This window comes from Pectinophora gossypiella, chromosome 26 (assembly GCF_024362695.1).
Source record: "Pectinophora gossypiella chromosome 26, ilPecGoss1.1, whole genome shotgun sequence".
NCBI classification, from domain to species: Eukaryota; Metazoa; Arthropoda; class Insecta; order Lepidoptera; family Gelechiidae; genus Pectinophora; species Pectinophora gossypiella.
The window spans coordinates 3,786,983-3,814,841 of NC_065429.1; the positions used below are offsets into that span (position 1 = coordinate 3,786,983).

At 41.3% G+C, this 27,859-nt stretch overlaps 2 protein-coding genes across 3 annotated transcripts in view; both read right to left on the bottom strand.

The window, feature by feature from the left end:
• LOC126378516 (LHFPL tetraspan subfamily member 2 protein) overlaps window positions 1–27,859 on the bottom strand; it is a 492,824-nt gene that overhangs the window by 179,349 nt on the left and 285,616 nt on the right. The gene's annotated exons all lie outside the window — the stretch shown is intronic.
• LOC126378300 (isochorismatase domain-containing protein 1-like) lies at window positions 98–3,565 on the bottom strand. The gene is made up of 4 exons (XM_050026492.1): window positions 3,431–3,565; window positions 2,757–2,963; window positions 1,132–1,248; window positions 98–253 (listed from the first exon to the last, which is right to left on the bottom strand). Exons 1-4 carry the CDS (start codon window positions 3,563–3,565, stop codon window positions 98–100), a joined length of 615 nt encoding a protein of 204 aa, XP_049882449.1.

Below are 27,859 nucleotides of genomic sequence, written 5' to 3' on the forward strand. Positions count from 1 at the left end.
TTAGTATTGGAGTCTTAAGACAGATTCATGGATATAATTAATCAAATTCGAATTCTAAAGGATACCCAATTGTATCAGACATCCCTGATCCAAAAGTTTACGCTTTATTTTTCAAATCATATCCCAGCGTGTCTACTGTAGGTGTTTTGTTCAACTTCGAAATAAATTTAAATGACGGATGGTTTTTATCCTTCAGTAGCTTGAATAGGACGTTTTCTGATGTTGTTACGAAGCATCCTAAGGCTTGCAATCGCTGAAAATAAAAAAAGATAAAGTTATAACATAGCTATAGAATAAGGAATAATACTATGTACATCACATAAGCTCACGACTACATTCCAATTGGGGTAGTCAGAGGTACATCCATCGCAAGATGAACTATCCACAATTCACCCGAGTTTCTGTTAGACCAACATGATGGGTAGTGAGCCGTATCGCCGTCTATAATGGTCGAGCCAATTGTGTTCGTGAAAACTGCACTTAAGATAAATTAAACCGGGTTCGAACCGGCACTCCCCGTTTGAGAAGCAAACTGGTGAAGCACACGACCACAGTGACTATGCTTAAGTAATTGCTTGTGGGTTAATCGAGGGTTCGCGACAATGGTGACAAATCGTCTGAAACAATCTCATAAGATGCATACGGCCTATGATTTAATCTTCTATCGCGTGAAGTGGATTATCAACCTCATCAACCCTGGTGTCAAGGTTATTACAGAGCCGCCAAGGGCCTGTGACATCCTGATTATTTCGTTTAAATTCACAGTGTAGCCAATAGCAAAAAATGTAGGTTCGTTCAAAAACACAAAAAGTATTAACCCATCAAAAATAGTATGACAGTAACAGAGCGGTTTAGAAAAGCAGATTTTTATTCCAATTTACCCCGCCATTCCTATTTACCCCGTTTTACGGTAACGACTGCGTATGTCATAAAGTAGTAACCGCGACCAACGTGCCTTCCGAAGCACGGATCATCTTACTTTCGGGCAATCAAGTGATCAGCCTGTAATTTCTTTACTAAACCAGCGTTCATAAAGTGATTTTTGTGATTTATGTCCCCACCGATTTCGAACCCGGGACCTCCGCCCAACACTCAGCCACTGGACCTCCGTCCATTGAAACCCGGACCAACCTGCAGAGCCAATCCTCGATCCATGTTGGATCTGGACGATACTCCGTCAGCCAATACGTGCACTTCCAATCCTTCGCTCATCAGGTCTATTGCAGTCTGCTCTATGCAAACGTGAGTCTGAAAAAATTGATATAAAATACAGTAGTCTACAGACATAGGAACCTAATGATGGATCGGTATTTGTATATCATTGTCCGACTGTCGCCCGGTTTTCGTAACTCATTGTAATTACTAGTTTACAAATGTAATGGTACATCTGTTCTCACCTACATAATGACGCAAATCCTGATATTAATTTGACTAGAATACAGGCTAAATCCTTCCATTTCCACTAATAAATAAGATCCCGGCTGAAAGTTTTTGAAGAGTGTACGTATTCAAAAAACGATGTTAACTTTCTTTGTATAGTACTCTCTCTCTCTCTATTTAAGAGCTGCGCTCTTGTCGGTGGAGTAACCGCCATTCCTCTCTTCTTCCCGCCAAAACCTTCACCTCCCGATACGACACGACCTGCACCTTCTCTTTTATTTGTTACTACTAGGACCTTAATTTTATTTACACTGGTATTGTACTATGTATGTATATTAATTATGCCAATAAAGATATTTTGAAATTGAATTGAATTGATGGATCGTCGATCCGTAGTCACACTACCAACTTGTGGCTAGCGGGGTACTACGCTCAGTTCGGTACCACGACAATATCCTTGGCGGCAGCACACCCTCGCCGCCAAAAGTATACAGGGTGTTAGTGACATTAACGAATACTAAGGCGGACGATTCAGACCATGATTCTGAGTTAATATCAAGTGGAATTTTCCGTCGCAAAATTTATTCAATTCTATACTTTTGCGATGGAAAACTTTGGCTTTGGCTTTTTTGGTTTGCAGTACCCTACATGGTCCATGTTATAGTTCCTATGCCTATGTAACACACCATTGTACTATACATGGAATGCAATAAATAATTAAGGAATAGAATTGAGAATTGGAAAATTCTGCTTGATATTAACTCAGAATAATGAATCATCCCCCTCAGTTTACGTTACGATGTCACTTACACCCCGTACAAGTACATACAAGTAGCCATACAAGTAGCCATACAAGTAGCCATACAAGTAGCCATACAAGCAGCCATGCAAGCAGCCATACAAGTAGCCATACAAGCAGCCATACAAGCAGCCATACAAGCAGCCATGCAAGCAGCCATGCAAGCAGCCATGCAAGTAGCCATGCAAGTAGCCATACAAGTAGCCATACAAGTAGCCATACAAGTAGTCATACAAGTAGCCATACAAGTAGCCATACAAGTAGCCATACAAGTAGCCATACAAGCAGCCATACAAGCAGCCATACAAGCAGCCATACAAGTAGCCATACAAGTAGCCATACAAGTAGCCATACAAGTAGCCATACAAGAAGCCATGCAAGCAGCCATGCAAGCAGCCATGCAAGTAGCCATACAAGTAGGTATGATGGCAATAACATCGTAACAAATACTGAGGGGGATGATTCAGACCATGATTCTGATACTGAAATAAGGATAGGTAACACATACAAAAGGTACAACAGGCGGCCATATTGCTGATGCAGCATTTGTTTTAAGTATCTGAGTATGTGCGCTTACCTCAAGTCCACATAGAACTACTGAGGAAAGCTGCGGAACGTCAGTCTGCATCCTCACGTGCAGTTCGGGGGTGAGCATTGAGAATTTTGTCTTCTCATACAGCCAGGTGGCATCAGCCACGTTCACGTCCTCCGCAGTGTGGCCCAGACCCTTTGGGTATTGTTCTGATACGTATACTGGAATGCAGAAGGATTTTGATGCTTGCATCTGAAAGTTAGAAACACAGAGAAATTAAAATTCATCTTCTTTTTACCTTTGATGGATTTGCTCTTCGCCCTAGAGTTGACCCCGCCGGCGTGGTAGACGATTCCCCTCAACCAGCGCATATCGCTATCGACCCACGAGGGTCGATTAATTCTTTCAAATATCTTTCCTCTCAGACGACTCCCTTAGCCGAGGTTCGCGCCCAACTGGGCACCCTCAGACCTGTTGTCTTAAACTTTGTACCGGGTGAGAGCCTTCGTCGCTTCCCATTTGTAGTTAATGCCACCTGCGGCAAATCTACAATAAGTCACGTGAATTTAATTTACTTAATCTAGAATTTTGAATAGTAATTTTATTTTTATTTCTTGTGTTGTAAGTATGCCGTTCACAGTTTCTCGGAAGGAGAGATAAGCCCGCTCAAGCCTCGCGATAGAAGCTATGCAATAGCTTAATAAATAAGTAATACATACCATTTTATTAGCCACTTTGACTATTTCTCCGAAATGTTTCACGTGTTTTCTGAAAATTTCTTGAATATCACACAAAAGAAACGCTGTCTGTTTAGGCTCCAAAGCACCCAACTTTATAAGTGTTTTGGTACCCATATTAGAAGAAAAATAATAGGTTTTACTCAAAGCCCAATAGATAATATTCAAAAACTCGAAATTTTCTTAACAAATCTGTTTGAAGTTTATGATTGACATGTCAATGTTTTCATTGCAAGTTATTTAGAGGACCTATAAAACTCCTTGCAAAAATACTCGTAGGTACTGCACAGATTAAACATAGTATTACGACTTGATTACGCCTGTTTCCCGGGTAGGCAGAAGTGTAGAGGTACATTATACTCCTCGCCAGCTATATTAAATCCCATCTAATAGGCGACCCTACTACCAATAACCGGGCACAAATCTTGGAAACCACGTGATATTAATTATCGACTAGAATTACAAATTAAACTTGCATGTATAATAATATTATACGGACCACAAAAAAATTCAGTGTTTATCTCTCAAAAACCTGCGATTTCTTCGTTCTAAGTCCTCGAGCACAAACGCCTGAGCTTTTTATAAAGCAATAGTTTACTGAGCAATCTTTGCTTTAATAGTAGCGTCAGGCGTTATTCGAAGCTTATTTTATATTATAAGCTAAAACAGGAAGAATACCGTCCATGATCCCTAATGAGGTAAGCAGAGCTTTAAATAGAAGGAATACTACTTACGGGCACTTTTGATACTTATACTAAGTACTTATATAATAATATTCTTTTGGTATGTAAGGATGATCCTGATGATACTGCTACACGTTTGAATCCGTGAGAGCTCTCTTCGGAAAAGGTGTGACTTACATTGTAGTGTCTCGGTTTCGAATCCCGCCTCGAGCTCTAACTAAACCACTGGATTCGACTTTATGAGTTCAAATTCATAATTATGTTGATAATTAATATCACGTGATTTATAATATTTATGTTTGGTTAATAGCAATATGCTCGCAATGGGACTTAAACAAAGCTGGCGAGGAGAGCCACTATACACGGAGATACAGGCGTACCTTTATCATACTCCGGACTCTTCAAACAAAACACTTCGTTTTACATAGACACTACACATTGACGTTATCGTACACGCGCGTCTGTGTGTGTGAGATCTGAAGCCATAATTATTGAAGACTAAAGTACCTAATATCGAGGGGGGGGAGCGGAGAGTTGCCGCTCTATACGTAGTATTATTCCTTATTCTATGCCATATAGAAAAAATCTGTTCGAGTGCTAATTTCTCCCTATTATTCCCGTTTGTTTTACACCGACGTCACAGGTAAAAGTTCTTTCATGGTTTTTTCTAAAAGCGTTCCCGCCGCCGCACGCGAGTCGGCGCCATCTTATGTTTATTTTTTTTTTCTATTTTATTTTTTAATTCTGCGGTTGCGTTCGGGATTTGAGATACACGTAGCGGGTTGCTTCGGTTTGTCCATTTAAAAATAAATAAATAAAGTATTTTATTATTAGTTTTTTTAAATTTATTTTATAGTTTTAAAATATTTGATTGTAACTTTTAATTTTAAAGTGACATTTATATCTGTATATTAATTAGTGTCTTTTTTTTTGGGAACTTAGCATGGAATGTCCCTCATTTAAAATTTGGATTGATGATTCTTCTCTGTCGTTTCTGATTTTCTCTTTAGGACCTCGATATCGACCCCGCCGGCGGCATGGTCTAGTTTTCCCTCTAGGGTCGATTGATTCTTTCAACGACAAGGCGACGCCCTAAGCCGAGGTTATCTCCCAATTGGGTACAGTGCATCCGTGCTCCCCACTTGTCCGGCCAAGTGTTTAATGCCATCTGAGGCAAAGCTATCGTCACTGTCGATTTTCATAATCGTTTGCAACTTGGCTAAGGCTGCTTAGTTTGGAACTCATCACTAATTCAAGAGCCACGCTCTCGTCGGTGTAGCATTCTCCATGCTACTTTTTTCAAAAAAATAAAATGTGGCTCTGCCCACCCTGTTAGGGATAACGGCTTATGTATGTTATGTATGGTATAGAATTTGGAAATAAAAATCACAACATAGTATAAAACAAAGTTGCTTTTTCTGTCCCTATATATTCTTATGTACTTACGCTTAAATCTTTAAAACTACGCAACGGATTTTGAAGCGGTTTTTTAAAATGTAATAGATAGAGTGATTCAAGAAGAAGGTTAATTATGTATAATAACATCCATTAAATAGTGGAGAAATACTGTTATTTTTGAGGTTTTTAATGTGATGTCGTAAATAATTTCATTTTTTCCTCAGCATTGCACCCGAGCGAAGCCGGGGCGGGTCGCTAGTACAGTCATGAGCAATATAATGAACCCACTTTAGGACTCTGTCGCTCTAACATATTTGACAGTTAGTGAGACTTACAGTTCAATTTGTCAAAAAAGTGAATGTGACATGGTAGCAAAGTGTATACATATTAATGCTCGTGACCGTACATAATAAAATTGAGCTGGACCAACCGAACCAATTCGTGCAGATATACATAGAAGATCGCCCGAAGCCTAAACAGTCAGTCAAAAGTCACGCGCGGGAAAAAAAGATAGAAAAGGGTCTTCCTTGAATGATATAGTTTTTTCGGTAAATTAGAGATTTGGAACACGCGTTTTTTAGTTTTTTAAGGAGAAATTGCGTGCAGGACGCCTGTAATGATACGTCTGGCGCGGTCGGATTTTACTTGGAAACAGAGGTTTTGACGTTTTTTATTTTTAATTTTCGTTTTGGAGACACGAATCCGCTGTTCTTGTTAATGCGGGTAATCTGTGTGGCCAACAGGGGGTTAAAATGGCCACATCGAAGCAATTCATCTAAGAATGCAATATTGCAATTTGACATTTGCGCATATAAAAGTAAGTGCGCAATGCAAACTAATGTCAAATAGCAATGTTGCTTTCTTAGATGAATTGCTTTGATGTGTCTATTTTAACCCCTCAGGTATTGAGTATTATCTTATAACAATATACATAAACAACATTTTTTCTAATTGATTTATAGCGTAACTTACATAGTAGAGTCAAGGGTATGACATTCATCAATCGTTTCATACACGCACGACGGTTCAGAATAGATCACATACTAAACCTTTTCTAAGGACATCCCTGGTCAATGTGTCCTAAAATATAATATTTAAATAAAGTATTATATTATTATTAATAATGTTAAATGTATCGTATACAAAGGTTACCTGGAAGAGATTGCTACTTAGGAATAAGGCCGCCTCTTGTATGTACCTACTCTTTCTCTTTTGTTTTGTATTTTGTATCTCCTGTGTGTTATAAAATATAAGTATTAATACTGTTCTTTTCTTTGGTAAGGACATTGCAGGGTTGAATCACGATGATTCCGTGCTTCCGAGGGCACTTTAAGCAGTTGTTCCTGGCTATTAGCCGTAATTTGTGACTTATTGTAGATTTTCCGCAGATGACATTAACTACTTGGCCGGACAAATGGGGAGCGCTGAAGGCTCACACCCGTTATAACGTTTAAGACGACAGGCCTGAGGGTGCATGCCTAGTTGGGAGGCTATTAGCACACCTCCAACCCGCAGTGGAGCAGCATTGCTCCATAATTCCTCCGGTTCATTGAGGGAAGGCCTGTGCAGTGGGTCGTATATAGGCTGTTTATGTTATATACTTCATCATCATCATCATCAGCCGTATGACGCCCACTGCTGGGCATAGGCCTCCCCCAAGGATCTCCACGACGATCGGTCCTGCGCTGCCCGCATCCAGCGGCTTCCCGCGACCTTCACCAGATCGTCGGTCCACCTTGTAGCGGGCCTACCCACTGAGCGTCGTGCGACACGTGCACGTGCTATGTTATATACTTAATGTATGTTAATTGATCAGACGGGATGCCTCTGTTATGTAACGGAACTTATATCCATCACCATCACACTCATTTAAGAGCCACGCTCTTGTCGGTGTAGCATTCTCCATTTTTGTCTATCAAAGGCCAATTCTTTCACTTCCTTACAAGACACGACGTTCACCTTCTCCTTAATCTGCTCTATGTCTCTTCTTGGTCTTTCCTTTCCTCTCTTTCCTTGTAGCTTCCCTTCTTTGATGTTTTTAATAAATTAGTCATGTCTTATTAAGTGTCTTATATCCATAATATAAAAAAAAACAAAAGACAACGGACAAATTAGATGCACTCATTTGCTCAACAAAATCAATATTAGTGTTCCGTACAAGTATCCTCGGCACCCAATCCGTAGAATTTTTAGTGTTCTCCATTCTAGAACTAACCTAGGCCTACATAATCCGGTTTCTAGAATATTGTTGAAATTCAACGAATTAAACAACAGTGATGTGGAGATACACAACGATTCATTTCTTCAATTTAAAAGTAAAATGCTGAAACTTATCCCACACCACTAATAATTTTATAATTTTATGTACTTACCCACCTATCTCTAAGTTTTATTCTGCAATAGTTTTAGTTTTCGTTTTATTTTTTCATACCATTTAAACGTTGTTTAAAGAAAGCTTAGACGATCTATGTTTTTTCTTTTTTAAATTTTATTTTCAATTATTGTTCTTTTTAATTTGCTAACTTTAGTTTATACTTTTTATTATCAGTGTTGTGTGCGTCTATAATTGACAGGCATACCGGAACTTTTCCTATGTGTATTTTATATTGTGTGTTTATGTATAAACTGCTGTTGATGTATCATAATAAATAAATAAAATAACTATAAAAATTCTAATGTATGCGCGATCTATTTCCAAAGGAGTAGTCCCAATAAATGACCTACGCCAAATTTACCATCGGAACTGAGATCCATTACTAACCTGCTTCAAAAACTACCGCCTATAATTAAACCAGACCTCTGGAATACGTAAAAACGTCTAATGACTGTTATTATTGGCGATTTTATTAAAAATAAAAAACGGAAACAAAATGGCGGGCAAAGCACGCGCCGCCGCGCCCCAGGCGGAAGGTTTAGGTACTAAATGATGTTAGGTGGCGCCACTGTGGAGTAATTATGATGTGAGGCGTTGGAACACCCCAGACACTTCATCCAGGGTTGGGTGGGTTGGTAATCCACCTCACACGATAGAAGAAGACTTCATACAAACCTCGTTTTACACAGACACCACACATTGACACACGCATCTGTGTGTGTAACGTCTGATGCCATACGATTCAAGTCTAAACTGTGTTCGAGGGGAGGTGAGGTAAACCTAGCTTAGACGCTGGGGGGGGGGGGGGGGCGGAGGATGTTGCCATTCTATACGTAGTATTATTCCTTATTCTAATAATTAGGTTAAACCGCCGCGCGCAGCGGCAACACGTAATTTTAATCGCTCCGCAGTTTTTATTTGTTTTTACTGATAAATACCTTACATAAAGTTATAAAAATACTACAGTTATATCGAAAATCAATAGTGTTACAGTGTAGTGTGTGCAAATAAGTGAATTTTCCTTTAATTGACGTGCAATAAACAATAACATTTTAAAGGTTAGAAATTACTTACCTACCTAAATTATTGCCGAAGTTTGTACGCGCGCGCTTCCAGGAACCGCGCCCGCGCTTCCCGAAATTCATTGACCCCGCGCTCGCTAGTAGCCAACCGGCCGCGAGTTCGTGAATGGCGCAATCTCTACTTCTAGCTCTAGTGCGGCGTAATAAGGTGTATTTTACTTCGTGATTGATTGGCAAGTAAACATTGTTGAAATTTATTAGTAAGTAAAATGGCAACCACTAATAATAATTTGAAGGGAAATGAGACGAATGAATGTGCTAAATGCCATAACGCAATACCGAAAAGAGAGTTTTTATCTTGCTTTGTTTGCAAGCTTAAATATGATTTACACTGCGCCAACGTGTCATACAAGCTGTTCCAGTTGATGGATAAACCACGAAAAAGCTGGAAATGTCCTGATTGCCTCAGAAAACAACCCAAAGTAGGTAATACTAACGCGCCTACATCTCGCCCAAATGGTGCTTGCCAATCAAAGACGCAAAAAATTGACGGTCAATCGAATTTTATGGGTGCCACCACTGCCGCTGTCATGCCTTCTGAGTCTCTCCCGCTAACACCGCCGCCACCGTGTTCTCATAGCCACTTTGCTGAGGAAAGGCTCCGTGAAATTATACAACAAGAGCTTCAAACCGCAATGAGCGTGACTCTAAAGAAGCTCGTTAAGGCGGAACTTGAAACCATTAATAATAAAATTGATAACTTCCAGGAGTCAGTTAATTTCTTCAATAAACAATTCGAGGACATGAAAACGGCCCTGGAAGAAAGGTCCGCTACGATTGCTCAGCTCAAAACTGACAACGAGGCTCTAAAATCTACAGTATCTGTCCTAGCTGATAGACTCAATTCAGTCGAATTGCACATGAGGGAGGGAAACATCGAAGTCAATGGCATACCAGAACACCGCTCAGAGAATTTGATGGACACTTTCACACAACTAACAAAAGCTGTACAGATTCCTCTTCAGCCCGATGATATTCTGCATGCAACCAGGGTCGCTAAATTGGCTCGAGACAACGACAGACCGCGAGCTGTAGTGGTTAAGTTGCGCAGCGCACGAGTTCGCGATACGGTGCTAGCCGCCGTCACCAACTTCAACAAGAAGAACCCCCAAGACAAGCTGAGCTCTCGCCACCTCGGAATTGGGGGAACCCGTACTCCGGTCTACGTCACTGAGCATCTGACACCTGCGAACAAACACCTACACGCCGCGACTCGTAAAAAAGCCAAGGAGCTCTCCTACAAATTCATCTGGATTCGAAATGGGCGTATTTTTGTTCGGAAAGATGAAACTCATCAAGCACTTTACATTAAAAGTATTGAAAGCCTTAATAGCCTCAATTAAACATATTGTTATGTCAGTAAATGATTTAGATCTAATTTGTTAAAAATGCTTGATATTTACTATCAAAACGTTCAGGGACTCAGAACAAAGACTAATGAGTTGTTTAAAAGTGTTCATAATTGCAATTATAAAGTTATCGCTTTTACCGAGACATGGTTAAATAGTAACATTTCGAATGGTGAGTTGGTAGGTGATGAGTATGTGTTATATCGCAGAGACAGAACTTGCTTAAATAGTACAAAAAAAGAGGGTGGAGGCGTAATGCTGGCGGTTTCAAAAGATATTCCTTCAGTTCGTGTACAAAGTTGGGAGACTAACTTGGAAAATCTTTGGGTGACATTGGAAATTATCGTTAATGGCTCGGTAAGAAAGCTTTCCATTTGTGTAGTATATTTGCCTCCACCAGTGAAACTAGAATCTTTATCGCGTCTCCTTGAAAGTATTGATAATGTTATTCCATACACAGATGATCTCGTTATTTTAGGAGATTTTAATTTAAGATTTATTGACTGGAATGTCAAAGAAAACTGTAATTATATGGAGCCATCTAATTATAACGCAGCTCTGGGTTATTCTTTAATAGATTTTATAGCTAGTAATAATCTATACCAAGTTAATAGTATTAGTAATAGCGAAGGTCGATTTCTTGATCTAATCCTATGTAAATCATCCCAAGCATATGTGACTAGTCCTCTTAGCAACCTAACAAAATGTTACCAAAACCACCCTGCCTTAGTTTTAAATATTTCTTACTGTGATGTTAGTTATATACGTCCTAAAATTAATATTAAACCTAATTATTATAAGGCTGATTATGAGGGTATTATATGTAGTTTTAAAAAAGTGGACTGGCAGCGCGAACTAGTATGTTGTAATACTGTAAACGAAATGGTTAGCGTATTTTACGATATATTATATCACACCATTAATAAATTTGTACCTAAACGTAACATTAAGAAATCCAACGTACCATCATGGTTTTCATTCGCGCTTTCTAAGCTCTTGGCAGAAAAAGACAGGGTTCGTATTAGACACCGTAAATATGGAAATCCTCGCGATGAAATCGAATATAAATTACTTCGAAGTCGTTGTCATAAGTTGTACGATAAATGCTATAATGAATACAAAAATAGTATAGAATCTTCTATCCCAAAAAATCCTAAATTGTTTTGGAGCTTCATCAAAAATAAACGTGGTGGTCACTCTAATATACCAGCTAGAATGCAATTGAATGGTGTTGCTGTTGAGTCAGGTTCAGATATCGCCAATTTGTTTGCTACTCACTTTCAATCGGCCTATTCTTCAGACATACCTCTTCAATCATTAAACATAACCAACATTTCTTCTGATAATTGTATAAATAAGTTACAATTCCATGAGCGCGATGTGTTGAAAAATATCAAAAAACTTGACGCACTAAAGGGAGCAGGACCTGATTCTATCCCTCCTCTGTTCATAAAACGCTGTGGTACATCGCTAGCTCTACCACTAACTTTGATTTTTAATCGCTCTCTTGATGAAGGGGTATTTCCTGATCAATGGAAAAAAGCACGTATTGTCCCAGTTTTTAAAAAAGGGAATCATGATGATATACAAAACTATCGACCTATATCAATTCTCTCAGGTTTTTCTAAGCTATTCGAGTCGCTCGTGTGTCCTGTGTTAACATCGTATGTCGATAAAAATATCTCTGATAACCAACATGGCTTCAGAAAAGGTCGTTCTACACTGACCAACTTAGTACCCTTTATTTCAGATATATCTGATGAGGTGGATAAGGGATCAGAAGTCGACGCCATATATACGGACTTTAGCAGCGCCTTTGATAGAGTTAATCACAACATTCTTCTACAAAAACTTAAAATATATGGTATCGAAGGATCGCTGCTCAAATGGTTCAAGTCCTACCTCTCTAGTAGATCTCAGAGCGTGGTGGTTGACGGTTATGAATCTGAAGCATATTTTGCTAAATCAGGAGTTCCCCAAGGCTCCCATATTGGGCCAATACTTTTTTTGGTCTTCATCAATGACATTACAGATCATATCAAAAATTCAAAATTTTCTCTGTTTGCAGATGACTTAAAAATGTATAATTCTATACATTCCAATGCCGATGCTTTCCTTATGCAGAATGACTTGAATGCGATTAAAACCTGGTGCGAGCAAAATTGTATGTCCCTCAATGTTAACAAATGTTTTCATATTAAATACACTAGAAAAAAGAAACCACTTGTTACTATGTACGAGATAGGCGGCGTAGTTGTAAAGGAGGTGAAGGAAGTACGCGACCTGGGCGTTATTATGGATAGTCAATTGACATTCGCATCTCATGTTGATAAGACAGTTAAAAAAGCTGCCCAAATGCTTGGTTTTCTTAAGCGAAATACGGTTAGTTTTAAACGCCTCGAAACCAAGGTCCTCCTCTATAATGCTCTTGTGCGTAGCCATCTCGAATATGCCAGTACGTCATGGAGTCCATTCTATGCAATTCATTCACAACGTGTTGAGGGCATACAAAGAGCTTTTACCAGACATTTGGCTTACTGTAGCAGAGGTTTTTCTCATCGGCAACCTTATGGACAGCGTCTCGATAAGTTTGACATGCTTACTCTGGCCAACAGAAGATTTCTACTGGACATGAAATTCCTACACAAGCTAATCAATGGACATATTCACTGCGATCACCTACTTAACAGAGTTTCACTCAAAATTCCCTATAAATATCCTCGATATAAAATTAAAAACATCTTTTACACCCCTCCGTCTAAAACAAACTTGGGTTTGCAATCACCGATGACTAGAATTTTAAACCAATACAATTTCGCCAATGGTCGCGTTGAAAACCTTGATGTGTTCCATGACACTCATTCAAGATTTGTGAGAAATGTCCTGAAATACTTAAGTCCAAATTCTTAACTATTTAGTAAGTAATAAGTAAATTCATAAGTTCATATATTTTTTTTATTCTACTTTACTTTCATATTTTATTCATATTTAAATAAGTAGAGACTGCTGTGAAGTGCTGTGTTAATTTTATTACTAATTTGTAGATGCTATGTACACTGTAATTGTCATATATATAAGTCTTAATTTTAATAATTGTATTACTTGTGAATGTTTTATATATATGATGTAGTTGTACTCAATAAATAAATAAATAAATAAATATTCTATGACAATGTGTAAGGTCGGTGTGATCATTGGTTACAGATGAGTGAGCAGTGTGTTACTTGGTGGGATGTTCCCTCATTCAGGACACTTCATACAAACCTAGTATTACACAGACACTACACATTGACATTATCGTACACGCGCATCTGTGTGTGTGACGTCTGACATCATACCATTCAAGTGTAAACTATATTCGAAAGGGGGTGAGGTAAACTTAGCTTAGATGCTGGTGGGGAGCAGAGAGTTGCATTTCTTATTTTATGGCACTAGGGTCTACGTCTTTGCCATGTTCATGCTAAGACCCACTCGTTGGGATGCGTTACTGAGATGCTCGAGCATGGTGTTCAGGTCTTCCAGGGTCTCAGCCATTAGGACTATATCATCGGCAAATCGAAGGTGCGTCAGGTACTCGCCGTTGATGTTGATGCCAAATCCTTTCCAGTCCAGAAGCTTAAAAATATCCTCCAATGCAGCAGTGAACAGTTTCGGAGAGATGACATCTCCCTGTCTCACTCCTCGCTGCAGTTGGATCGGATTAGAGCTCTGGTTCTGTACTCGAACTGACATAGTGGCATTTTGGTAGAGGTCCCTTAGCACTTCGATGTACCTATGGTCCACTTGGCACCTCTGAAGAGACTGCAACACAGCCCAGGTCTCGATCGAATCAAAGGCTTTCTCATAGTCCACAAACGCCAAGCAAAGTGGCAAATTATACTCTTCGGTCTTCTGTATAACCTGCCGCAGCGTATGGATGTGGTCTATGGTGCTAAAGCCTTTTCGGAAACCGGCTTGTTCGGGAGGCTGGAAGTCGTCAAACCTGCAAGCGAGACGATTCGTAATGACCCTCGAAAACAACTTGTAGACATGGCTCAGAAGCGAGATAGGTCTGTAGTTCTTCAGTAGGGCTTTATCCCCTTTCTTGAAGAACAAGATCACCTCGCTTCCGCTCCATGCCCTCGGCGTTTTGCCCTGAAATATGACGGAATTGAAGAGCCTCTGGAGGACTTTAAGTATTGGCGTTCCGCCCGCTCTCAGAAGCTCTGCTGTGATTCCGTCATCTCCTGCCGCTTTGTTGTTTTTGAGTTGTTTGAGGGCCATCCTAATCTCGTACAGGCTGACGTCCGGGATATCTTCAGTGTAGTGTCGGGTAAGCTTGGCTCGAGGGTCTCGAGCCATGCTTTCGCCTGATGTTTTCGTGGAATATAGCTGTCTATAGAAACTCTCAATCTCTCTCAGGATTTCGGGAGTCGACGAAATGATTCTGCCGTCCTCAGTTTTCAGTCTCGCTAGTTGACTTTGCCCAATAGACAGATCTTTTGCGAACACCTTGGAGCCCTTGTTCCGCTCTATAGCCTCTTTAATACGTTTAGTATTAAATTGGCGAAGGTCGCTCGTCAAAGACTTCGAGATCTGTCTATTAAGTTGTCTATAACGTACGACATCCGCTGAGTCCTGCAGCCTCATTTCGTGTCTCTTATCCATGAGTTCGAGTGTGTGTGCGGAGAGTTTCTGCGTTTTGGTACGGCGGGTTCTAAAGTGTTTAGAACCTACCGTGCGGACAGCATCCACCATCAGGTCGTTTATATCGTCCACGTCTGCGCAGTTCTCAAGGTACTCGAAGCGGTTTTGAAGCTCGAGCTGAAAGCGCTCGGGGTTTTGGATCTGGGCTGGCGCCGGTCGGAGCGTGGATTTTATCAGTCGCGATCTTTCTAGCTTGATATTGATATTCAATGTGCCTCTTACCATGCGGTGATCGCTTCCCGTCTTAACGGCATTGATCACAGAGACATCATTGAATATGTGCTTTTTCGTCGACATGATAAAATCGATCTCATTTTTATACCTGCCATTGGGACTTATCCAGGTCCATTTGCGGGTCGCGGGCTTCCTGAAGAAGGAGTTCATCATATAGAGGTTCTCCTTCTCCATAAAGTCCGCAAGCATCCCGCCTCTGGTGTTCCGGACCCCAAATCCAAATTGCCCCACTCTCAGCTCGTTACCGCAACGTTTCCCCAATTGTGCATTAAAGTCCCCCATCACAATCGTGTAGTGGCTTTTATGGCTATGCATGGCTTTAGAAATCTCCTCATACATAGTCTCCACTTCGTCATCATGGTGTCCCGAGGTCGGAGCGTATACCTGGATGACAGTCAGCGAATATCGCGATGATATTCTGAGTACCAGGTACGCTACCCTGCTCGAAACACTACCGATGGTCAACACGTTGTTGACTAGGGACTTGTGGACGATAAACCCGACACCACCCATGGACAGTTGTTCGCCCTCCCGGAAGTACAGCAAGTTACCGGAGCCCAGAGTTATCGTGTCCTCGCCCTTTCTTCGGACTTCAGACAACCCGATGACATCCCAGTGTAACCTGCTGATAGATTCTTCCAACTCGGTAAGCTTCTCGTCGGTCCTCAGTGTGCACGTGTTGTATGTTGCCAGGTACAGTCGTCGTTGGTGGTAGCCGAATCCAGCCCGGAGATTCTTCGCACCCCCTGCCCCGCCGTTACCGTAGCCGCTACCGTAGCCACGGACAACGGGGCTGCCGGGGACTGGGGGCCGTTTTTTATGTGTTGAGGTCATATTGGGGGGGGTTTGGACCATAAGCCCACCGCGCTGGTCCAGTGCGTGTTGGTGGGTCGCCAGAGCCTCTTTCGTTGAATAGCAGGATGTACCGCGTGCAGGCGAGGTTGGCTTGGGGTCCGAAAGGTCGCACCCACTCCAGTTCAGGTTGGGAACGTTACACTCGAAGTTGTAGACCAGTACATTTACCTAGGACAAATAATCCAGTTAGGTAAGTCCAACTTCGAGAAAGAGATCTCTCGTCGGATCCAACTCGGATGGGCAGCGTTCGGGAGGCTGCGGAATATCTTCTCGTCCAGAATACCTCAGTGTCTCAAGACGAAAGTCTTTGACCAGTGCGTGTTGCCAGTGATGACCTACGGCAGTGAGACGTGGCCGCTTACTATGGGTCTCGTGAGGAGGCTCGGTGTCGCTCAGCGGGCAATGGAGAGAGCTATGCTCGGTATTTCCCTGCTGGATCGAATCAGAAATGAGGAGATCCGCAGGAGAACTAAAGTCACCGACATAGCTCGGAGAATTGCAAAGCTGAAGTGGCAGTGGGCAGGACACATAGCGAGGAGAACCGATGGCCGATGGGGCGGAAAGGTTCTGGAGTGGCGACCACGTGTCGGACGACGCTCAGTGGGTAGGCCCGCTACAAGGTGGACCGACGATCTGGTGAAGGTCGCGGGAAGCCGCTGGATGCGGGCAGCGCAGGACCGATCGTCGTGGAGATCCTTGGGGGAGGCCTATGCCCAGCAGTGGGCGTCATACGGCTGATGATGATGAGGGTCTACGTCTAATTCTTTCAAATATAATCGCCACGAATATTCGTACGATTCATCATTATTCTTCTTAGGACTTCGTATTTTTCGTGGCAAATTGTCTTCTGATGAGGCACTTGTGACTCTGCCTACCACAAAAAGGATTTTGGGTGTGGGGTTATGTATGCTGATCAAATATTCTCCCATTTCCTGCCAAAATCGTTATCACTCTAATTAAATTATCCTCACTTTGGCCGCGGCGCGCCAACGCCTTTGCCGCGGGGCGTCTCTAAAAAAACTAAAATAAAAAAGTAAAACGTCAAAGCGGAAAGCTTTGGCGCCACTGACACTTGGGCTTTGTTCCGCGCCACGCCCACGGCGCCGAAACGGTCAGCTTTTATAATCTATAGCTAGGTGTTTTATAAGAGAAATTTTATTTACTTTTACATTTTTAAATGGCTGTAATTGCAGCTTAATTTTATTCAAAGAACTTTATTGGTAGGTTTTATTGGTGTACGATTGGAGCGTAATTCCTTGTAATACATGCTATTAAATTAACCATAGCGGAAATACACTTTGATGTGATGTAATAATTCGCGACATGAGCATAAAAAAGCTTTTTTAAATTACCAGTTAAAATATTTATTCATGCTTTTACTACCTACTCGAGCGAATAAATAGTTTCTGAATAGAAAACAATAACATACATAACATAAACAGCCTATATACGTATATGGCTGGCGATCCGGTTGGGGATATGTCACAAAAATCACTTTGTGATCCCTAGTTTGGTTAGAACATTACAGGCCGATCACCAGATTATTCGAAAGTAAGATGATTGGTGCTTCGAAACACGTTATGCCTTTGATCCCGGTTACTACGTACATATTATTATGTACTATGGAGGCTTAATAATAACCTCGACACCAGGGATGAAGAGGTTGGCAATCCACCTCACAACCCACACGAGAGGAAAGAAGCTAGAAAATTATGTTTTTGAATAGGTAATAGGCATTACTTGTGTTAGGACACCGACCATGAATTCCTTCCATAAACTCCCTTGGTTCGCGCCAAAACTCACGCCACCCCAAGTCACGAAAAAAGAAAAAAGAAAGTTGACTCGATTACCGCCGTCGCGCGTTTTCTGTACAAGAAATTTCTAAAATAACATAAAAGTATATTAATTCAAGTTGTGCTGTTTAAACATGATCTGAAAGTGCACTAGCAGTATCCAGAGCACCCCGGGGTCAGAAGAAACCAAATTCAACAATCCTGTAAGTACCTTTCCTTTTGGTCGGTGTTTTGTATGGGCAAGTCTATTTTCCAGATTCAAAAATATCAGTAATCTCAGTTATCCAAGGCTTTTTGGCGGGAAACGGGAACGGGACAGTTGCTTTCTTCATTGAATAATCTAAATAATTAATACGAAGTGGTGTTTTGTGGTTAATGATCGCATTAAGTTAGTCGGAAGACATTCGCGAGTGTTATTATATCGGAGTGTTCAATGAACAAAGTGTATGTGCCTATTTTCGCTTCGTGGCAGGAAGCCGCTTCATAACTCGAAAGTTTATGCGGACTTTTGAGTTAATTCGTTTGGGGTTCGGAGTAGGAGTCTACTCCGAGGGTGGGGTTAGCTTAGGTTTCATCATCATCACCTTTCATCATTTCATTAATGGCTGTATGGGCATAGTTCCCTTTGCCTTACCTTTCGGGGAAAACTAAAAAAAAAAAAACAGTTATACAACAGCTTGTCTCAGTTATGTCTGTCTGTCTGTCATTGATGTGTAGCCATCAATAATGAGACAAGAAATGTTAATAGCAAACAGATCACAGACGAGCAGACATGTTTTTCAGTCATACTATTGTATTAATGAAGCCATCAATCATCACAGAGACACAATACTAATCTGTCATTTTACTTCTTGTCATTATCATTGTTAAACAATTGTTATCAATCGTGGTTTCTGTGTAGGGAGGTGATGATAATGTCGGAGGTCGCATTCTGATCGCAGCAACCTTCATCATCATCATCATCTCATTAGCGTTATCCCGTTTTTCATGGAGTCCGCTTCTTCTTCTATCGTGTGGATTGTGAGGTGAATTACCAACCCCATCAACCCTGGTGTGGTGGTGGGTTATTACTGAGCCGCCATAGGCCCCTGATATGACTCATGTAACGACTACGGACTTACATCAGTAAGTAATAACCGGGACCAACGGCTTAACGTCCCTTCCGAAGCACGGATCTTTTTACTATTTGGACAATCAGGTGATCAGCCTGTAATGTCCTACCAAACTAGGGATCACAAAGTGATTTTTGTAATTTGTCCCCACCGGGATTCGAACCCGGTACCTCCGGATCGTGAGCACAACGCTCAACCACTGGACCACGGAGGCCGCTTACCTAACCTGAAGATTTGACAGGTCCAGATTTTTACAGAAGCGACTGCCTGTCTGACCTTCCAACCCGCGAAGTAAAAACTACCCCAATACAGGTTAGGTCACATACTTCCGAAATACATTTCTCGGGAATGCGGGTTTGCTCACGATGTTTTTCTTCGCATCTTATGTGACTAGGAATGTACTTATCTAGTTCTTTTATTATTTACTACTTGGCCGGACAAATGGGGAGCGCTGAGGGTTCCCACCCGCTCTAGTTCTTGAGGACTTGTATCTCTGCCTAGTTTTCCCACCTCTATCAGCTAATTGAGTTTATAAATCGATTCAGAATGTCAATCAGAATCGATCGAATGTAAAACTAATTTAGTTTTTGTCGCGTCTCTATTGTCCATTGTTAGTTGGAACAGATTCATTTCTTTCGTAATTACAATCGGTAATTATAAATAGGAAACAGCGAACTACTTTTCATTTCGATGGCGGAAAAGTAAAGGTTTCTTACATAAAATCAAAGCTTAGCGGCTTCTGTGGTCTAGTGGTTAAGCGTTGGGCTCACGAGGAGTTCCCGGGTTCGAATCCCGGTGGGGACATATCACAATAATCTCATTGGGCCCTGGCTTGGTTAGGGTTGGGTAGGTTAGGCGAATCACCCGAACGTCCGAAAATAAGATGAAAAAAGTAAGGTGATTCCGTGCTTTGGAAAGCACGTTAAGGCTTGGTCCCGGCTATTAGCCATAAAAAAACACTTTCACCAACCCGCAGTGGAGCAGCGTGATGGTATATGTTACAAATCTCCTCTGGTTGATTGAAGAGAGGCTTAAGCCCAGCAGTGGGACGTATATACGTATAGGTTGTTTATGTTTATGTATAGGTTATTATTCGCTCCCACCAAATAACTTTTAAAAGATAAATCTCTCTTTTATAGCGACAATGGCCAAAGAAACAGTACTTTTTCTCTTTCCGTATATGCTTTACCGACATATTTTTCTCACGAAAAGTGACAACGTACGACCGCTAATGAAAACAAAACGCAATTAAAATTAAGGCTGAATGCCCGCGCGGTCAACGTCAGGTAATTCGAGAAAAAATAAAAGTGGCGCGCTACGCGTTCCCGCGCAATCTCACGTCAGACTGAGACGTTCGTTTGTGAATTTTGGCGGGACGTTTGGTTTTTTTTTGGGTAAGTAAAGAGTTATGCAAAGGCTGTTTGACACTTGAAATTCTTTTAAGCCTTCTCTCTTTTTATTTAAGAGCTGCTCCATAGATAGGGCGTGTAGAACGGTGGTTGCCTCAATCGCCTTCCATTCCGCAGTACACCGACCAATTTCTCAATCGGTGATGTTCTAGCTAGAGCCCTACCAGATTCCATTTCCTCGGCCTCCAACCAGTTGTATTAGGCTGAGCTGTAGGCCATCTACGGGGTCCACAGTTGGCGGATAGTGGAATGGCCATCAGATATGATGGTTAGCTGCGAATATAAAAATAAGCAGTCCCCGACCAAATTGCGACAGGATTATCATAACGTAGTGGGTAGCTCACTGGGACGGGCTAACCTATAAAATGCTACTTAGGTTCTATGACGATCTTGTGACGTAGCGAGTAGGCGCCGCTACTTCAAAAGCGCATCCCTGATGCTGGGCAGCAGCAGTTACCCCAATATGCCATTAAAATAAGTAACATTCTACGCAACCCCACTTAATGTTACCGAATACTCAAAAGTGACTTCCATCTATTTCCAATCTTAAGTTCGTCCCGCTCCACATCTCGGCACATCACTAAACTCTCGCGGCACATCACTACCCGTCACTCACGATGACGCAAACAAAATGGCGAATTAAAAAGTAATTAATCTTCTCCTTCCGTTTTGAGCTTTTTGTTTTGTGCGTGTGAGCACTCAGAGAGGTATCTAGACAGGCAGGAGCGTGTAAAGCCAAGTTCAGCAAGTACCTAACAGAACTGGCGAGCAGCACCGTGTGTAGTAATTAGAGGATTCGATCCCGGTCGTGTTTTCTAATCCCGGGATTTCGGGATTATCTAAAGTTAATCTCGGGATCCCGGGATATTGTAGACTTGCAAATGGCATTAGCTACTTGGCTGGAAAAGTGAGTCGTCGAATATATATGGTCTGGTAAGCAAACTCTTATGACAGATGGGCATACGACCAAACATCACTATTCAGAAGAAAGGAAATTCCACTAAATATTAACTCAGAATAATCAACTAAATCATCCCTCTACTTTTTATTTTTAACAACGGTTAATATAATAACTACTTACTGTTAACATTTTTACAAATACACTACACATAATGATACATATTAACCTAATAATACTTACCTAAATCCCTCTCTGCGCACGCGTTAATATTAAATAAATCATTTTCACTATTGCGTCAGCTATTCTATTTGATAAATGGCCGATTGTTCAGTCAAAGTTTAACTATTTGATAATATTTTGATAGATTATCTGTGACCAACTAAGTATATATATTATTAGTTGCTAAAGCCTTGCCCGTATTATATACACATTGATCGTCAAAGAACGGCATCTGTGGTCCAGTGGCTGACCGTTGGGCTCGCGATCCGGACGCCCCGGGTTCGAATCCCGGTGGGGACATATCACAGAAAAAAATCACTTTCTGCTCCCTAGTTTGTTTAGGACATTAAAGGCTGATCACCTGATTGTCCGAAAGTAAGATGATCCGTGATTCGGAAGGCACGTAAATACTTACAGATGTAAGTACGTAGTCGTTACATGAGCTATGTCAGGGGCCTTTGGCGGGTCAATCATAACCCTAACACCAGGGTTGATGAGTCTGTTATTTCGCCTCACAATCCACACTATAAGAAAAAGATTATCCCGTTTTCACAGGACGATTTGATAGGTCCGGTTTTTTACAACCCGCGAAGGGATAACTAGCCCAATACAGGTTAGGTCACATAGGTACCTCCGAAAATGCATTTCTCAGGAATGTGGGTTTCCTCACGACTTTTCCCTTTACCGGGAACGTGATAACCATTTCATCATCACCAGCCCATTAACGTCCCCATTGTTGGGGCACGGGCCTTCCCTATGGATGGATAGGGAGATCGGGCCTTAAACCATCACGCGGGCCCAGTGCGGATTGATGGTTATTAACGACTGCTAATGCAGTCGGGACCAACGGCTTAACGTGCCTTCCGAAGCGCGGAGGAGCTCGAGATGAAAACTTTTTTTTGTGGTCACCCATCCTACGACCGGCCTTTGCGAAAGTTGCTTAACTTCAACAATCGCAGACCGAGCGCGTTAACCGCTGCGCCACCGAGCTCCTCAAACCAATATTATACAATTTATTACTGAGTATTAATTACTGAGTATTTAATGAGCTTATTAAGCTATATAGGTCTTGTTAGTGCTGGAAATTTGGACCACTTTTGAATCTGTTTTCCTTTTATTTTGGTGCAATATTTGAATTTGAAAACCCTTTAAACAAAGTATTTAGATATTTATCTCTTTTTTAGTTCTGTGCAATAAAGTATATTTGATTTGATTTGATTTTGATTTGATCTAGGCCATCAAAACTAGCTACTGTCTGAAACCGACAATTATAACTTAATCTCTTATCAAAACTTGTCGACACTCATTTTACATCAAATTGATGATATCTATTAAAATCTGACCCAAAATGCACTCCTGCGCAGGTAGCAGATGAAGATGTGAACTAAATCTAAATTTTTTGCTATAGAATTTATTATAACATACATTTAGAACCTTAAGTCTGATAGTGTGAGGTCGGTTTTAAACTGTGGTTGTGCAGTTTAAATATAATAAAAGGTAAGTGAGTTAAAATTTACAAGTCATGGAGTGTAGTGGGTACACTTGCTTGCAATGTAAATGAAGAGCGAATATTATATTTTCATACCTCTATCATAAATAAAAAAATGATAAATGATTACCTAAATGATAAAAATGTGTGGTATTGAATGTGTTCCTGTAGTTATTAAATAACTTTTAATGTACTTACCCTCAAAGATGTGTTGCTGTTGCAGTTTCTTGTCATTTCTTCTCCTCAGTCATAACACCTTGCGAAATGACGTAAATTCAAAAATGTTACATTGACCTTCAACAAGTTTATCCATGATAATTACGTTGAATAAATGATTCGGATCTGATTCTGAAAACATAACAAAATCACCCTATATACGTCCTACTGCTGGACAAAGGCCTCCCCTCAATCAACCAGAGGAGATTTAGAGCATACTCCTCCACGCTGCTCCACTGCGGGTTGATGAAAGTGTTTTCTTTATGGCTAATACCCGGGACCAAGGCTTAACGTGCTCTCCGAAGCACGAAATCATTTTGCTTTTTCGGACAATCAGGTGATTCAAGCCTGCAATATCCTTACCAAACAAAGGACAGCCAGAAAGTGATTTCGACAATGTCCCCGTCGGGACTCGAACCCGGATCTCGAGATCGTGTGCCTAATAATCTAACCACTAGACTACGGAGACTGTTCTCTGTCCTCTATGGTATAATGGCTAGACACTTTGACCACCAAACTAGAGGCTTCGGTGTTTAATGTTTTGTAACAATAAATGTATAAATAAAATAATAGAATAGAAAGAATAATATTTAAATTGTTTATTATAAAAGGACACCACAGACAAAGACAAGACAATAATATCAACATGAAAAAAAAACCCAAAACAATTACAAAAAGCATAGAGAATGATCATAAGGTGGTGGTAGACGTCCTAAGAAGGGCCTCACTCAGGACAATTCGCGGCGGTTATCACTCTCTCTTTCTCTATTTAAGAGCTGCGCTCTTGTCGGTGGAGTAACCGCCATTCCTCTCTTCTTCCCGCCAAAACCTTCACCTCCCGATACAACACGACCTGCACCTTCTCTTTTATTTGTTTCATAAATGTTATCCTAGGTCTACCCCTTCCTCTCTTCCCTTCAATTTTTCCTTCTATAATGTTTGTTATAAATGAATCGTGTCGTATCAGGTGGCCAATCATATCACTACATAGTATAAAACATAGTCGCTTTATCTGTCCCTATATTCCTATGTACGCTTAAATCTTTAAAACAACGCAACGGATTTTGATGCGGCTTTTTAAATAGATAGAGTGATCAAAGAGGAAGGTTTATATGTACAATAACATCCATGAAATAGTGGAGAAATACTGTTATTTTTGAGGTTTTAAATGTGATGTGGTAAATAATTTCATTTTTTCCTCAGCATTGCACCCGAGCGAAGCCGGGGCGGGTCGATAGTAATAAAAAGAGCTGTGCACTTGAAATTGTCCGGCAGTGTACGGCGCTACAGTCGTCAGTAATAAACTCTGCCAGTCATCATCCATTCTGCCAGTCTGTGTCTTTATTAACTGACTACTCATTCTGAGCTGAGATTTTTACTTTGACCTTTATTCTATTGTGTCTCATCTAGAGTTTAGGGCTTATTATACTACTGAGGACTTTACTTACTGGAGTCGAGCATATCATACTGCCAACATAATAATATTAAAATAATGACGTAATGCGTAACGTGAGGAGGCTCGGTGGCGTAGCGGTTAACGCGCTCGGTCTGCGATTGTTGAAGTTAAGCACACGTAAAGACCGGTCATAGGATGGGTGACCACAAAAAAAAAAGTTTTCATCTTGAGCTCCTCCGTGCTTCGGAAGGCACGTTAGGCCATTGGTCCCGGCTGTATTAGCAGTCGTTAATAACCATCATTCCGCACTGGGCCCGCGTGGTGGTTTAAGGCCCGATCTCCCTATCCATCCATAGGGAAGGCCCGTGCCCCAGCAGTGGGGACGTTAATGGGCTGGTGATGATGAATGAAGTAATGCCTTACTAAAGTTAACTCGAGTTAGGTTGAGGCGCCGCGGCCGTGTCCATTGAGGCGGAGCTGTGCGGAAATGAGCGGACATGTGCAGGAATCGACGTTAAGCAGTCGTTCACGGCTATTATTTACTTAGTAATGTAGTCGTTACATGAGCCATGCCATGGGCCTTTGGCGGCCCGATAGTAACTTTGATACTAGGGTTGATGAGGTCGGTTATTGGTCACATATCAAAACGAGAGAAGACTTGACAATAATATTAAAATTAAACCACTTATAGACGGCGATACGGCTCACCTATCACGTTGGTCTAACAGAAAGCTCGGTGAGGTGTGGGTACTTGGTTCATCTTGCTACGGATGTACCTCTGCCTACCCCAATTGGAATATAATGAGCTTATGTGAACCCCTTTATCCAAACACAATATTTAATCGTTCAACACTTCTAAAAAAAACCTAAAACTAAGATGATTTTATTACCGTTTAGTATAAAGTTTACTCCATGGGTTCAGGTGTAAAACTTCGCCTTCCGGGAATCAAACCTGGACTATTGACTCATAAACCTGTGGTTTTACTCGGAAACCCGCTAGCGTGTCCTATTAGACGTCGTAAGGTAATTATTTCAATGATTTAATTAAACAAAGCCGACTTGTAATAAAGCGAACATTTGAATTGTGGGTATTTCTCGTTCAGTAGTTAAAAGATCAGTTTTCGTTTAGAAAGTCTAATATTCCATTCTGGATAAGGAATTTCAATAAGTAAGTTATTAGTAGGTAGAAATTACAGTAAGTTCAGCGCCCAACCGGGTACCCTCAGGCCTGTTGTTTTAATTTTTTGTACCAGGTGAGAGTCTTCAACGCTCCCCATTTGTCCGGCCAAGTAGTTAGTGCCATCTGAGAAAAGTCTAGGGAAAATTGAGCAGTGGTTTCCCGCTTGCCTTCGCGCAGTACTCTGTCTGACGCAAGAGGGATGGCGCCCAGAGTAATTTATTTAAAAGCCGTACTAGGACTCCTGTCCTCCGCCTCTGAATAGTACTGACAGTTACTGCTGCCCTCTAAAAAAACGATTTTTTTGACGTGACTTATTGTAGATTTGCCGAAGAAGGCATTAACTACTTGGCCGGACAAATGGGGAGCGCTGAAGGCTCTTATCCGGTTAAAGAAACAGCTCTGCGTAATAAAACGTGGGTATTTTTAAGTTTTTTAACATAACATAACATAAACAGCCTCACAGGCCTCCCCTCAATCAACCGGAGGGGGTATGAAGCATACTCCACCACGCTGCTCCAATGCGAGTTGGTGGATGTGTTTAAACCACTCTGTTATACTCTATACTTAGATCTAATGATTAGATCCATACAATACAATACAAATACACTTTATTGCACCAAAATAAAAAAAAATAATTACAAAAAGTATCTTAACTAAGTACATGGGAAATGGCGGCCTTATCACTTAAAGCGATTTCTTCCAGACAACCATGAGTAAAAATGGTGAATGGTGAGGAAAAATGTAAAAATAAAATAATAATAATTGAAAGATTGCGGGTACAAACTATAAGTACAACTCCATAAGTTCCATTGATTTTATTTTTCCTATTAGATCTATTTTGACAAACTTGGATATAGGTAATTTCACCAACCCGCAGTGGAGCAGCGTGGTGGAGTATCCTCCATACCCCCTCCGGTTGATTGAGGGGAGTCCTGTGCCCAGCAGAGGGACGTATATAGTGTTTATATGTTATGTGTTTTAATGGGTAAATTGTACTGAGATTATATAGACTGTTTTTCTCTCTATAGGTACAACAAACAGCCTCCGTGGTCCAGTGGTTGAGCATTATGCTCACGATCCGGAGGTTCCGGGTTCGAATCCCGGTGGGGACTTTAACACAAAATCACTTTGTTAACCCTAGTTTGGTTAGGACATTACAGGCTGATCGCCTGAAAGTAAGATGATCCGTGCTTCGAAGGGGACGTTAAGATGTCGGTCCTATTAAAAAAAAAACACACAAAATCGGGCAAAAGCGAAAGTCAATTTATTTTATAATGTAATGTCATTGCGTGAGAACGAGACAGGGAATGTGCGAGCGGGATGTAGCACATCCGTTGAAAGCGGCGGCGCCACTGTGCCATGTATGCTCATGCGCGGGAGTGCTATTTTGATACAAAAACTGACACAATCACGCCTTTTAACCAGGTGAGAACCTTCAGCGCTCCCTATTTGTCCGGTTTAATATATAATAATATTAAGTTTCATCACTAATTTAAGAGCCACACTCTTGTTGGTGTAGCGTTCTCTATGCTACTTTTTAGAGAAAAATAGGGTAGTGGTTTCCTTCTTGCCTACCGCCCCGCAGTACTCTGTCTGACACGAGTGGGATGGTGCCTAGAGTAATCTGCAAAGCCGTACCGTGAATAGTACTGACAGTCACTGCTGCCGTCTGTCAGGTTCCAGGTTACAGTCCTCGTGACTCGCCTCTTCCGTCCTGCATTGCCGTACCGATGGCTCCCATCTCCGTATCTGCAACCGTTGAGTTCTTCACCCGTATCCCTGGGCAAGAGTTCTACGTTATACTCCGTAGGTCTGGGTCCCTATCCGAACTCAGACACCATCTAACTCCTACTGCAGTAAGAGGCACCTACTCCCGCGGGAAGGACGCGCCGAACAGGAATTGCCCCAGTGGAGGGCAGAAGATGACTCGTCCCCCCTGGGTCTGAGTTAATGGTGTTGTATGAAAGCAAAACCAAAAGAAATTAAGTATAGAAGCGAATAATCTTCTATCTAGAAGATTAATAAGAATTATAAG